Source organism: Aphis gossypii, chromosome 2, assembly GCF_020184175.1.
Source record: "Aphis gossypii isolate Hap1 chromosome 2, ASM2018417v2, whole genome shotgun sequence".
NCBI classification, from domain to species: Eukaryota; Metazoa; Arthropoda; class Insecta; order Hemiptera; family Aphididae; genus Aphis; species Aphis gossypii.
This window is the reverse complement of record NC_065531.1, coordinates 6,878,350-6,894,603: the sequence shown is the minus strand read 5'-3', so window position 1 is coordinate 6,894,603 and position 16,254 is coordinate 6,878,350. Positions and strand designations below refer to the sequence as shown.

At 23.2% G+C, this 16,254-nt stretch overlaps 1 protein-coding gene across 1 annotated transcript; it reads right to left on the bottom strand.

Annotated features, from left to right (window-relative positions):
- Nucleotides 1-177: 177 nt before the first annotated feature.
- On the bottom strand, nucleotides 178-14,603 carry LOC114125819 (ABC transporter G family member 23-like). The gene is made up of 16 exons (XM_027989600.2): nucleotides 14,418-14,603; nucleotides 5,622-5,778; nucleotides 5,386-5,518; nucleotides 3,583-3,737; nucleotides 3,396-3,503; nucleotides 3,022-3,112; nucleotides 2,820-2,957; nucleotides 2,606-2,733; nucleotides 2,331-2,538; nucleotides 1,983-2,160; nucleotides 1,797-1,918; nucleotides 1,630-1,703; nucleotides 1,115-1,203; nucleotides 862-1,038; nucleotides 617-703; nucleotides 178-515 (listed from the first exon to the last, which is right to left on the bottom strand). The coding sequence occupies exons 2-16, from the start codon at nucleotides 5,762-5,764 to the stop codon at nucleotides 286-288; spliced, it is 2,061 nt and encodes a 686-aa protein (XP_027845401.1). The 5' UTR covers nucleotides 5,765-5,778; nucleotides 14,418-14,603; the 3' UTR covers nucleotides 178-285.
- Nucleotides 14,604-16,254: the final 1,651 nt, after the last annotated feature.

Genomic DNA, 16,254 nt, shown 5'->3' with positions numbered 1-16,254 from the left:
ACTATTGGACGTATGATTAAAAATGTAGTGTAATTAAATCCAATTATGAATTTGGACTCAATTTAGTAGTTATTTATTTTGTTTTATTTTTATTGATCAAAAACTATATTTGATAATATTCGGAGCACAAAAAATTATAGGTATGTTTTTTTAAAAATTTAAAAATAATAAGCTTAGTTATTTCTAATTATATATCTTATAATTATATTTACATATTACACAATTTACTTAAACACAAAGTTACAACATAACGATTAATATCAAACAAATTACAACAGGCGTTCTTTATTTTTTCGCTTTAATACCTTGTTTTAACTTGAGACTTAATATTGAAACAAAAATTGAAACAAATATCCAAGCCAATATTGATATAAACCCTTGCATAACTATTGGATGAGATAATTCCCAATTTCTTGCAGTTATTGATCTAAATGAGTCAACTGATAAAGTTAACGGGAAAAAAAGACTAATCTTTTTTAATATTGGATCCATGGCTTCTAACGGCCACATGATACCTGAATTAAAATATAAATAATAATAATAATAAATATTTAATAATAATAATATTATTATATTAAATAATATTTTAATCTTAAATTTATTCACAAAAACTTACCACTTAAGAATACTTGTGACATAACTAAACATACTCCAAAGAATGTAGTGATTTTCTCTTCATCAAAAGTAATACTCGCCGCAAAACCTATAATATAGTATTGATACAATATTTTAAAATATTAATATAGAAATAATTACTAAAACTATAGAGTATTTCAATTAAATAATGTACAAATTTTTCATAAATAAAAATGCGTAGTTTCAAGTTTGAATTCAATTGTTACATAAAATGTATTCACTTACCCATAAATGTCCCGCATATTCCTTGTAAGAATACAATTACAAAAGGTGTAATCCATGGACTTAAGAACGGATGATCGAACACAATGAACTGTAGTATGAATACTGTGGTAGTTTGAACGATTAATATTGTAACTTGTACTACCAATTGCGAAATAATAACTTCGAGAATGGTGAGTCCTGTTCAAAAATACATTTAATTTTAATTAAAAACTGAATCTAATGTGTTTAATATATTTATAATAATAATAATGACCTGAAGAAAGACTCCTTTCAATTAAACCGCTATTTTTTTCCATGCTGATTGATAACGCCGTGAACAGAAATGTCATGTATAATTCCAATCTAAAACATTTTCAGAACATGGTTTAAATTGACACACCAGAAAATATACAAATCTTAGACAAGTCACATCCCACTAGTTAAGCTGATGACATTAAATTCAAAAGTATTTCAAATTTTCTTTTTCGTTTTAAATGTAAATTAACTAAATATACTATAGAAGTTTGGTGACATTAATTGTTATGAGACATTTGAACATTTCCATCAGTATATACACCGTTTTAGTGGTGTATTAAAAAATTTAGAAATTAAAATGTTCTACCTGTATAATGAGTGATGAGTTATTATGAATTCGTGATGTATCATGCATGATTTTTATAGACTTCTTACTATTTGAAAAATGGTGTTCCAAAAATGTGTATACTAGTCAGTAATTACAGTTAAATACATAAATTATAATGAATAATATAAATTTACATATTAACATACATGGATATTATTGCTGCAGCTCCGTAATGTGACATGTTAATGTCATATAATACTCCAAATACAGGCGTCATCAACTAAAATAATATTTTTGGTTTTGTTGTATTTTAATTTTAATAAAATATGAATGATTTTTTTTGTAAATTAAAATAAATAGTATACATTCTTACCGTTATTGGTACTGGATCTAACGTCGTAGTTACTGTAGTTTTATTACAGTTTACAAAAGCTTTAGTAAGACTTTTATAACTTTGATGTAATTTTCCTTGGATTATTGTTTTTACTACATAGTCTGAAATAAAAACAGATTATTATTTTTTTTTTTGTTTGTTATAATTAAAATACTGAAATATTACTTGACATATCTAATGATGCTTTTATTGCGGAGTCTTCTATCTCATGTGAGCTCATTATTGATGGATTATCAAATTTCAACCCGATCATATCAGTAAAATTTTTTTCAAATGTTACAAAGCCCCAAGTAACACCATGTTTTGCGTCTTGTCTTGCTAAGTTTTCTTCATTGTATTTTGTCTGTTAGTATTCAATAATATATTTAAATTTAATAGATTGGTTAAAATAAAGAAAATACTGGTATTTTGATTTATTTCAAGAAGTAATATTTAAATGCTTTAAGTGTCTAAAATAATTAATTATTGCAAAGATTAAATATTTTAAATTACAAAATGTAATATATTAATTACCAAAGTTAAATCATGTTTTTCCATCTCCTTCATAAATTTGCAACTTAGTGGGATTTTTCCATCACATATATCAAACGAGTTATAAACGCAATGTGAAGGATTCTCATAGTTGACGATTCCTACGTTGAGAGGTTTTGGGGCTTGTCCAATGGTTAAATTATAAATCATTATAGTGAGAAGTGGCAGGAGACAAACAAATAGAATAATTCTAAAGTAAAGACACGTTATTTTTAGTTTTAATTTTAAATATTTAATAACAGTATAATTATACTAACGTCCAATTTCTGACGCTCCAATACCAATGTTTCAATAATTGAGCTTTGAACCGTATTGGCGAGAAGAGTGATGATTTTTTCAGTGACGTCGTAGCTGGCTGTAATATGGATTTTCTTCTTGGTTGTTCCTAATAAGTTATATTGCTGTATTAGTAAACATATGCTACATTATGTAATTTAATTTACGTTAAAGTTCAAATAAATTTTACTCAACTATTGTATCTTCATTAACTGAAGTTTGCTTTTGACTGAGTATTAAAAAGGCATTTTCAAGGGTGTCAGCATTACAAGACGCCATAATTTCTAGTGGAGGCGCTTCAGATAGTAAAACGCCTTTTCTCATTAAACCTATCTGAATTTAAATTGAGTTTAAAATCATAGGCAATTGATTACAAATGTATCATTAATATATTTACTGTATTTGCAAGTCGTGCTTCTTCAATGTAATGAGTTGTAATAATTATTGTTTTTCCACGATTTGTTAAATCTTGTAAATACTCCCAGATGCTAAATAGTTACATATTTATATATAAGTTTAGTTTATGAGTACCTATATATCTATTTAATTAATTAATTATTTATAACGAAAAGATTAAATTATTGTTAGTGCAAGTCAACACAAAATATATAGATGATTTCTTTTTAAATTTTAATAAGTTTTACAATTTTATTTATAGTAATTAATTAATAATATGATTAACAATTTATAATAATGATTACCAAAAGCCAGATAGATTTAATTATTTATAATTTAGCATACTATTACTATAAGTATACTATTATATCTTACCTAGCACTAATTATTGGATCGAGTCCAACTGTAGGTTCATCCAATATCAACAAACTAGGATCATGCAAAAGAGCAGTACATAGGGAGAACCTTCTTTGTTGTCCACCGCTATAAATTATTTCTCAATATTATATTATCCATATAAAATTAAAAATTTGTTAAATTTATACTTTTTTTTTAAAGTTACCTCATTGAACCAAATTGGGTCTTAGACGGTGGCATTTCCATTAAACTGATTAACTTTTCACCTTTATCAATAATATCTTTATAAGACATTTCGTACAAAGAACCAAAATAATGGAAAGTTTCTAGTATGTTAAATTCATCGTAAAGTGCTAAGTCCTAAATAAAAATATATTAGTATATTAATATATAAGTTAAATAATAGATAATATTATTATAAATATTAATTATAGAGAAATTTGTTTTTCTAGTACTTATCTATAACATAATTGATTTTGCAGTTTATAAATACCCGTTGATTCATTATTTAACCAAAACATTATTAATATTTAAAAATGTATAACATAATATTAAATCGTTAGAAATACAATATTAAATTTTTGTTTACCATTTTGTTATCATAGTAACTTTTACATTTCTTAACTTTTTTTAATGCTCAATTTCAAAGCAGAATACTTTTTGGAGTACTTTGATACATAAAAATCAAATTTTGGTTGAATAGTTTACGAGTAATAATTATTTAAAGTTTCATAGGAAGTACCTAGTATAAAACAGAATACTCCGAAAAATATTGGTCACTCACTCCGCTCATTAAACTTTAAATTATTAGGTAGGTACTATTTGTCTAAATTTTATTTTTATAGATCAAATTATTCCGAGTAATATTCTGTTTTAGAATATAAAATCAAAAAGTATTATAATATAAGCTTACTTGTATTTAATTGTATACCAATAAACATATTAAATATAATGTATAAGTTATTAATTATGTAACTCGTTAGGTACATAATATTTAATGTGATAGAGGTCAAGGAAACAGGAAGATAATTTTTCAAGAATTAAGACAGCTATATATTTTTTACGGAAATGTCAACGTTTGAAGTATAGGTAGTTTTTTAATTGTTCAAAAAATAATTGTTTTATTTCCATTAGTGATTACTTGCACGCTTCAATAGTAGAGTATAAGATACTGAGATACTACGACAAGGTAATAACTAATAACTAAATAACTAATAAGATATTATTTTATTCTGTACTAATAATACAGAATATTCTATTTCAGATTCAAAGCAGCTATATTTCACTAACCTATTCAAATTTTATTTTGGGGTGCTTTTATATTATAAAGCTATTGCGTTGTTTATTGGATGTCAGTATTAACTTTAAAGCTTCCTAATAATAGTAATATAATATACGAAAAACATATATAATATTATAATAATTAATAACACCATAAATACATTATTTTTGTTAAAAAATAAAAAAAAGTGATACTGTGTAATAACATAGTTACGAAGTGGTGTAAAATGATTACTTATCAGATAAGCCATTGGGTAGTTAGAAATCGCGAAAAATTATTATTGTCATACGTGACAATTGAGTATCGATAACAATGAGGGTAGGTATTGAATAATGATGAAACAATCAAGAACATAATTACTCATTTTAGAGTAAATTACAATTATTACATACTTCCTTTTTGAATTTATTAAATTATTTGATGATTATAACTTATAATTATGTTAGACGGAGAATGAGTGATTAGTCATCACTCATCAAGCTTTATTACATGATGGGCGTTAGATTGATAAAATGTTTTGGTTGTAATCTCGCGTATTATGATATCTAATATATTTATATATTTTATATTCACAAGGTTACTAGGACTAGTCGAGGATTATACTGTATAATCAGTTTGAATTTTTCTCCATACACTCAAACTCACTGTTCCATATAATCATATAATTCTGTTATGATCCCTCAATTTTATTATGAATTTGGGTCCTTATAATAATTTAGTAATTACCTGCGGCATGTAACCTATTTCTTTTTTCTTTTTCACAGAAAGTTGAATGTGTCCAGAGTCCAATCTACCTCGGCCAATAATACAAGAAAGTAACGTTGTTTTGCCACATCCGCTTGGTCCCAATAAGCCATATCTATTGGATAAAATTTAATAAAATAATATATAGTAATTAAAAAATAAGTTATTGAGTATCAATAATAATTAAAAATAAAGACGAATAGAAAAATAATAGTTACATTGTTCCCTTTTGCACATTCATGTTAAATCCATTTAATACGACAGCCGCAGAGTTGTATGCTTTGTACGCATCAGTTATTTTAACTGCTAAATTGACATCATCACTAGTTTCTTGGACATGATCGAGATTGATTTCTTCCATCTTAAGATTTTAAACTATTAAAAAGAAAAAACAATTATCAGTATACATAAGGTATTAAGCTAATGTTAAAAATTTAGTATAGTTTTTTATTGCAACATAAAATTATATAGATCGTATCATTTAAATTGTAAACATAATAATGCTGAAAAGTGTGAATAATAAACAATATGTATCAAACATAATAATAAAACAACATAAAGTTGTGTTAATATTATTTATCATACATATCTTAATTAGATTTAAAATATTTTGTATTTCAAATACCTTATAGAATCATGTATCTAACGTTAAACCTAACCTTGCAGAATAATTTAGCGATATTCGTAGTTTATTTTCAAATTGATAACCTGCTATATTTAGTGGCTGGCTTACTTCTACTATAAATGTTAATTTTTTCAATGTGTATTACGTTTATGAGTAATGGACACATGCAATGTTTGTTTGTTTTTTTTTAATTTACTCACCTATATTATTATACATTATAATAAGTTACGCTTATATTTAAAATATATTAAGATACCTAATGTTATTCATTTTAACTGTATATATAGGTACGGATCAACGGGAAATGAATTATAATCGGTTTGCTTTTTTTCGTCATTAAAAAAAAAAAAAACAACTATTTTTGAATGATTATATACATGATATAATCTAAACGTATCTATTTAGTTAATATGACCTAGATATGCTAGAAAATCAAAATTGCTTTTATTAATTTTAGAAGCATTTGAAAAAAACTAGAATAACGAGGACATTTTTAAATTTTTTTATACTTTAAATAATTTTACTTTAGTAAATAATATCTAAGAACCTTAAGTATTCTTGAGTATTTAATGAAAACTATTGATAATAATAAAGAGATGTTAATTTTTTAATTAGATAGAGCATAACTATGTTTTGGCACAACTCATTTGAGTTATCAAAATAATAATTACAGATTGTTTTACACGACGTTAAATATTAGAAATAACGCATAACTATTCTAGCCGGGACATTAATAATTATTATGGTGCTCTTGTGTAGTTATACCGATGTACTAATAATTTTGCGATCAGATATCACTCGTTTATCCGGTTTATCATATTATTAAATTTTTTTTTGTACCGACACCAAACTGATCAACCATCCGCTTTGTTTCGCCTACTATAAAAAACAGCAACTAAATCTTCAGAATGTATATCTCTCCGCCGCCAATTCGTGAAGATTGAAGGTCGTGTCTGGTTGTCGAATAATGATGAAATCAATGGAAGTCAGATTTTCATAGGTATTATGTTATTTAAATATGGTAATTAATAGTTTTAATAACAAATTCCAATTTCCATAAAGATGGTGTTAAATTTAATAAATAAATAAATGATCGACCGTTGTGATTTCTAATATTATACTGTGATATATGTCTTTACACATTATTAGTATCACCTTATAGTTATAAGAAGTAACTTTACGATTTCCTTATTGGTTACTTAAATTCATTAAATATAATGGGTTTTTTTTATTCTAGGAGCATTTATGTTTTCTTTAAAAATTATAAGTTTCTTTTTTAGAAAATATATATTATACAATTATGCACAATGTCTAACACGTTTTGATAACGATATTGTCCACCGTCAAAATAATAAATACTCTAAAAAAGTGTAATTTTTCGCATTCTTTTATCAGAATACATTATTTATTTCAAAATTTGTTAAATTTTTTAAAAATATTTTATTTACATAATTTTCAGCAAAAATAAAAAAATTTTTTTTAAAAAATTGTTATCGTCATAATTTTTTTTAAATGTTTTATTTTTTTGGATGGCAACATTCATTTCAATTTTATAATTCAAAGTGGAATATTTTTCGGGATATTTCGATATAAATTCGGACGAGTAGTTTATGATTAAGAGTTATACGTAATTAAAATTTAGATGAGCGTAATGAAGTGGAACAGAGATTCCCGCAAAATGTATATCTATTTATTCCCATCACCTAAACTTTAAATAATTGCGCTTATTATGTTGTTTTCGTGTTTATTTGTTTGTAATTTCTATCGTAATTATATTGTTCTACATTGTTTATCGTTATGTATTGTGTTGAAAATATTATTTGCCTATTGCCTGACGTAGGTATAGTAAATTGGTGACATATGTATTATAAATTAAACTAGTATCCAAAACTAATATATTCAACCAGTTTAATAATGGATTGTTCCCTTTCCTACTGTATACCAGTATGTATGTTTTTATAATATTTATTATGTGTAATATTATGAACAATATACACATAGGTTGTAGGTACATGGCTAAGAGATACACATGAATTTACCACCGACACGTTTTTATATTCGTACTCGTTTGTAGTACTTTTTTAAAGTATTTTAACATTACTTTAGACATTAAGCTGTCGCTATACTCTAATTTGCCTATTATATTCGTATAATATATTTTTTATTTTAATTATTAATACTGTCGTATTATATAATAATTGCAATTATATTAATTGATTATTATTACATATTACCTGTATTACACAAATAAATTATATCATAAATAATAAATATATTTCAGTTGAGTGCACATTTATGTAAAGTACTATTTCTTTAGAATTTTATTTATATTTTAATTTAATTTAATTTATTTTATTTTATTTCATTCTAAAAAAATAAAAATTATTTTTATATATTTTAAACAAAAACTACTGTGAATATTAAGTAATATGACAAAATTAAAATGTGTTTCAAGCTTGGTTCCTAAACTATTCATGAACTTGTACTCAAAACATATCTGCCCATCGAAATACACTATGTTACAACAAATACAAATACTATTATATAACCGGCTTTACATTTAAAGCATGTGAACTACCGTCCTCTAATTACTTCCTAGTACTTTTTTCATTAAAATTATCATAAATATTAATGAGGTTTGTTACACAGTTTGTTTTTTGTATTTAAATTTCGTTTTCATTTCGTTTTGTTGTTTTTTTATTAATTTTGAATAAAAATATTCAGATCCAGTGACTGGGTAACTAGCACATATTTTAATATATACATATATATAATATGTATAATGTATATGCCATTAAAAAAATAAAAACATTTAGGTTTATGATATATTTGTAATAATACGATACCTACATATTCATTTTATTTTTGTTAACAATTTAACAAGTAAATATAATACCTACTATATAATATTATATCGATAATATATACAAACGTACTCCAATAATGATTATAATAATATATTATCGAAACATAATAATAGTCACTATTATAAGTAAAAATAATTGGTATCATTATATTATATAAATATATTTTTTTTTCACTTTAACTGATAATTATTTAAGTAGGAATGGACTGTATATATATAGTATTAAAATTAATATGATAATTATTTTTTACTCAATAAAGTTACAGTTTATTGTATCTGATTAAGCAAATGTTTGTTCGAATTACATAAGACAACACTTAAGCCCGGGCTTAAACTTTTTAGGTCCATTGTTTACTGTTTAAAGACCCTCATTTAAAATTTAAAAAATGATAACTAACTTTATTGTATAAATTTATTTATTTTCTAGATTTTTCTGAAATTAATTTTTATATGATAGCCCTTCTGCCCCCCTTTAATCTGAGTTTAAATCAACATTATGTACACAAAATTCTTTAAAATTAAAATGTCAAAAGTCAAAAAAATATAATAATGAATTATGTAATTTAATTGTTTTTCGATTTAGTAAATTAAAACAAATTGAAGATTTAAAGGTAGGTATTTAAAATAGTGTAGAATGAAAAACTGTACAAAATCATTTGAATACAATATGAGAAATTATGTTCATACATACTATCATGGCTAAATACATTTATATTTATATTAATAATTATATTAAATATATATTTAGCCATGCATACTATAACCGTTTTAGTTATAATTTAAAATACAAAAAAAAAAAAAATTAAACTAGTATATTTAAAAGAATTTAATATTTACTTGATTATGATAAATTATTAGGAAATAGTTTGCTTACTTAAAATTATAATGCTATAAATGGGTCTTGTTTATTGATAATCCGGAAAAGTTAACTGGTAAAATAATTTTTGAGTATAATTACTGAAATATAATCATAATATGTAAAAAAATTAGTTTGAAAAAATATTCTATAGTTTAAATTAGATTTGAGATAGTTACTGTTGCTGGTATAATAAGTAGGAACTGAATTACATAGTGAGCTACACACTTACATAAGGTAATTATTGATTATGAAAGTGAATAGTGGACATATATATAGATATTTGAAGATTGATGTAATTTAAATACAAATTAAATTTTATAATCTATATTTTCAAAACATTTTTTTTAAACATGCAGGTATAAAATTATTTTATGGAAGTTTGGTCTAAATAACAGTAAATATTGTAAAATAATAACATTTTAGTTGACATTTAATTTTAAAAAATTCAGTTATTATAACATACTAATGCAGTAATGTGGTTATAGATATATTTTAATATTATGGTATTAACAAGACGTATTTATCTTAAAGTTACCATATTACATTTTGAAGGTAAACTCGTTTCGATTGTTGTTACGATTCCGGACAAAGATTTTTGCTGTTCAGTTATCTATAGGAGGGTTACTAAAGGGTTTAATGTTAAGTCGTAATAATAATGATTTCATGGTTTTTTAAAAAATACAATTACAGCTTTTTGCTGATTAAATATGTTTAAGAATTTATTTGATTTGAAAATGACAAGATTCAAAAAAACTATTTAAAAGATATCAATGCATGTAGTGTATAGTTATTTTACAATTCATATTTATCACATACTAATTTATAGCATCACAAAGTACATGTAACTCATAACATATTATAAAATAAATAAATAGTAAATACAATATTTTGTCGAACAAATGTAGTGAGAAAACAATATTAATTAAATAAAAACCATATTGCCTTATTTGAAATGCGTATAATCCAATTAACTGGTTGGTTTAACAGCTATTAGTGGTTCATATTATTATAAATAGTATGTTTTAAGAACCCATGGATGCATGTTTTTACTTGATTTGCGGAAACCGACTCGGTAACTCATGAGCGGAATGTTGTTAGAATTGTAGGTAGGTTAATATCATAATCCGTATTCTAATTGAAAAGTGGGGATTTTATTTTATTATTTTATTTCCCGATTCCTACTACCACTTTTTATAATTTGCAGAATCTTGTGAATAGTTGTTTCATTATTTGCCAGTGGTGCGTAATTTTTATTACGTATTTATTATTTAAAAATAATATATTTTTCTCAAACACAATTGATTAAAAGTTAAACAATTAAAGTTTTTATTAATTTCATACTATAATGATTAAAAATGTGTTAGGTACAATAAATAAATAAAATATTCAAATTATAATATTTATTACTTAGTATGAATTAACTAGTTTTAATTTTATTCAAAAAAATCATTTGATTATTGTTTTAGTAATTTATAAAATACCTACTTAACTAATTATAATTGCAACTTATTTCTATTTATTTTTAGTTTAATAGATCTTGCTTATTAATTATCCAACTGTAATTTACAAGTCATATTTAATTATTATATATTTGCTATAAATCTTTACAAGTTCATTTTTTATAGGGCTATAACTCATAAATTTCATTAATAATTACAACAATAAAATGATTTAATTTTAATGACCACATATTTGAATGTTTTTCACTATGTGATCATTATTACTTAAAGGACAATATATTATTTGATAAATTTAAAATGTAATTGTTTTGTGTAAAGCTGCTTATAAAACATAATATATAAATAAATCTATTATGCCATAATTATAAGGTTATTTTATTAGTTTAAAAAATTTAAGCATTTTATCAAATGTCTATAGCAAATCGTAAAACGTTGTAGTTTAATCAATATTACCCTGTTTTGAATTTAGTTAGACAATAAACTAAATTATTAATTATTTAACGTAATTGTTTTTAAGATTATAAATATTTTAAACCTAAGATTTCTGTTGAATTAAAAAAAAAAATCTGAGTAATTAATTTTTTTACAAGTTTTATAAATGAGTCTATAACTCTGTCATGCTTCATTTTTTGATATTTTATGTTTCCTGCTTATAATAGTTACTGAATTAAGTAGGTATTTATTTAGATAAGTATGATAAGAAAGTCTATCTAGCAAAAGTTATCTTTCTTTATAAATTTATCATTCTCTTGTTAATATTTAAAATAAGCTTAAGCTATATAAGTTTCAGAAATACGAAATTTTTATTTACACCTGCTTCTGTACAACTTATCGTACACAGTATCAAAAATATATTACTAGGCCTTTTTACTTTGATTATTGATTTTGTATTCTTATTTATCTACTTTTGAATCATTTATACCTGTATATTTAAAAATTCAAATTATAGTAAATTAAATACTATTCACAGATTTTTAGTATTCGTAACAGCCATATTTTGCATAGGTAATGATAAAAGCGTGGATTTGTATGCATTAAAAACCAACCAAATATTGGCTAAAACATCTTAAAAATGCACTAAAATTTTAAGATATGCATGAAAAATAAAAAATATGCATAAAAAAAGTTATTTTTTAAACAATAGTGAAATAATGTCAATATTCAATCATGGCCGTAACCGATATTTTCTTATCTTATTTTACATATTTTATTTCCTTGATTATTGATCTAAGCCCTAGGGCTATATTTGGAAAAATCGTTTATTCTCACAAGTATACAAGTATTAATTTATTTTGATATTAATCGAAACTATAAAAATATAATATTTTTACAAAAAACAAAAAAATATCGAAATATATACTAAAAGATTAAATATGCAATTAAAATTTTAAAATAAGCCCTTAAAATAGAAAAATGTCAAAATATCCAAAAATATGCACTAAAAAAGTTTTATTTTTTAAATCATTACGTCATGAAACAAATTTTGTGCTCACTTAGCATATCATACGATCAACCAAAATAAATATGCAAATGCATAAAAATCGCGCTTTAATAATGATTATCATTTTGTTAGGATATTTTGTTTTTACTATTTTTTTTTCATTATTGAAATTAATAATTCATACAAATCATACAATTATGCAATACGTTTTAGTACAAAAGTGTGAAATCACCGAAGTGTAAAAAACACTTTAACTCACTACAACCTGTTGTTATAGGTTTGATGAAAATTATTTATAATTATATTGTTTACGCAGAATAATAATTCTGTTAACATCATCTGTGATTGTGACACGGATTACATTTAGCTCACATACAGAATAAATATACCTACATACAAATATGGATTAACCGTATATTCTTGGTTTTTTTGATAATTACTCGATTTCATGTACCTACGTTTTAAGGTTTTACCCACGTTCGTCCCACGTTATTATTTACAAACGTCCAATCTATCGTACCGATATACAGAACGTAATATTGTAGTTGCGACTTGGGATTAAAAAAATAATAAACATAATGACTTCAATAATGATTTTTATTTATTCTAGTATTGTTTAATATTATAATCGTGATGGTATTATAACGTCTTAGCTAAATATTTGATTTTGTTTATTTGTACACAACATTTTTATACGATGATGACTAGATTAAAATTATTTAGTATTTCTTTATCATCTTATAATTTTTATATTATAAATACATTTATAAATTTGGTAGATGTTATAAAAATATAACTTTAAATATTTATTAATTATTGTAATATATGTTTTTAATACAATATATGCACTTTAATTAAAATATATAATTGTAATTGTCAAGATGTCAAAGTTTATATACTAGAAGCTTATATTAAAAAAAAAAATTAAAATATTTATATATATAATGTCATATATGTAGGACATGTAGGTACTCTAAGTCTCCATAAAACACACATTTAATCAAAACTTTCTTAATTAATTTAAAATCAATATACCTAGTTATTATTAGTTAATAAGATTCATTTCTAAAAATATTTTTTAAGCATTAAGCAGTTAGAAAATTTAAAATTTTGATTTCTATAAAAATATTTTAATGTAGAAAATATAAATTAAGACACAATAACTTAACGTTGAACTTTTTTGAATATATTTACCTATTACAGATGTGATAAAATTATGTAAAATTTAAGTAATCAAAGTTCATCTTATTATTAATGTATATTGTAGAAGTTACCCTTAAAATAATTTTTTATAGCTATATCCAAGATAATAGGGTAAATTATTATTGTTTTGTTTATTAATATTTAAATATTTTAAATTATCATAGTTGATGTTAAAACGTTTATCGTAAAATATTTAAATTGAATATTTTTCTTATCTATGAAGTTTAACAGTTAATAGAATATTAGTTTAGGTATTGTTATTTATAATTTGAACACCACTGCGAGTATTGAAAAAAATTATGTTTTAAACTCAGAGAAATATTAATTAAGTTGTTAAATACATTGAATATTTTTTTTTCATAACTTTAAGTGATAGGTAGGTATTAATCCTGATTCTTATACTCTTTTTGTACATTTTTATAAATCGTAAAAAATTATTTCACAAATAAATTGTTAATGTCTTTGATTATTAATTAAATATTAGGTATATAAAATGTATATTTATTTGATTTGAAAGTTAAAAACAATATACCTTTATCTTAAAATGTCAAAAGTCTTACCTAATCCTCCGGATCAACAAAATCTATTGGGAAGTAGAACAATGAACGTAAGTATTATATTTTTCTTATCAAAACAAATACATTTTTTATTACTATTACAATAAAATTATTGAATGATGTATTACACCGTAGTACGCGGTCACTGATACTAGTTTACGAAGTGGTCTGTGAGTACTGAGTAGAGTTGTTCAGTTTGAAAACAATATTCTATTGGCAGTAGAATAAACCAGTTTGCGTTTTATTGTTTCCATTGTACCCGTTGGATTCGCGTTTTAAAACATTTTCGAGAATAGTAGTTAAGTTATTGTTTACATAACATGATCCCTATGCTATACGCGTACATATATTTTTTACTATAATATGTATAAAATGACATAATTCATAAGGTGCAGCGTACTTACCTAATTATTCATAAAATCTATATTTTTAAATTTTTATCACAATTCTTTCTATTGTTAGGTTGAAAAAATAATTTAACATTAAGGATAACACGTTTTTCTTTGTTTTCTGTCATATGTATCTAAATTATTTTCACCGGAAGACTTAGATCTAAATGTCGATCTATTACGTAGTTAAGTATGATGAAAAAATGCAAGGTTTTCACTGATATATAATCTATAAAAATATCCATAGTGATAATATAAAAACAGATTTTATATATGTTGAAAGTTTCATAAATAAATAATTTCTCGGTAAAATAGTTCAACGAAGTTTATAATTTGACGTATCTGTAATAATCTTATAGTGTTGTAAATAAAAAGTACTTCAAAGTTCAAGACTGTGAAAATTATTTTTTAGCTGGATAAATTTAAAATTTTTTTGTGTGTAGCTTATCAAAATGGATTTATGAATTCAATTTAAATTTAATTCTAAATTATTTAGTAACTACTTAAATATTAAAATATGTTATTTCAAATTAATAATCAGTATAATATTCAAATTAGTTCGATAATCCTATTTTTAAAATTCTTTTACAGTTATATCTAATAAAATAGGTATAAAATAAAAATAGTTTAGAATTTTGTTTATTGAATTGTAAGTAATAGAACTATAGAAGTGAAGTTTCTTAATATAATAAATATTTAACACATTTTTTTTTTTTTTAAAATGCTCATTTAAAATAAATAATTATTATTATATTTAAAAAAAATGCTGCTAGTCTTTTAAAACATGATCCTCCGCTTATTCTTATTATTATATCCAATAATCAATACTCATTTACTTATTACTGGTTAAATACTATTTGTGTATTTAAAATATTGTATTAAACATCGTACATAACGTAATTTAGTTCAGTGAGCGCTATTTAAAATCAATATTTTATCATTCAGTACCTATCTAATTTTACACTCAATATAAATACAAATGTGTCACTGTTTCTCTCTTTTTTTTTATTTTAAGCTAATTTAGACTTTTATTAAAAAGCAATGTATTATTTTTTAACAAAAAAACTTACTAGTTACTACAATGTAAAATTAATACAATCCTCCCTCTATTTATATTTATAAACGAGCATAACTTTAGTTATTAGTTATTAGTCTTCCTGATAAGTAATGTAGCCTCTAAAGTTCCGTATTTCATAAAATGTTATGGATAATATCTTAATTGAATAGCATGTCAATATATGATTTAAATTATATAAATAATCAAATTTAAAAAAATGGTCATATTGTGGACACCTACACGCGTATAGTCATCAGTATTAACAAATTACAAGGTCAAATTATTTTCTCGTGTTTTTTATACAACTAGACCTGTTTGGTTAGTTTTTAAGTTCTAACATAGTTAAACTATCTTATAATAATAATAATAAAGTTTCATGGTATTATACGCATAC

Excerpts from the sequence above, each read along its gene's own strand:
- LOC114125819 (XM_027989600.2), bottom strand. The coding sequence starts at position 5,764 with ATGGAAGAAATCAATCTCGATCATGTCCAAGAAACTAGTGATGATGTC. Across the intron at positions 3,113-3,395 it reads GATCCAATAATTAGTGCTAG|CATCTGGGAGTATTTACAAG; the intron begins GTAAGATATAAT and ends GTAACTATTTAG. Across the intron at positions 1,919-1,982 it reads AGCATCATTAGATATGTCAA|ACTATGTAGTAAAAACAATA; the intron begins GTAATATTTCAG and ends TTTTTATTTCAG.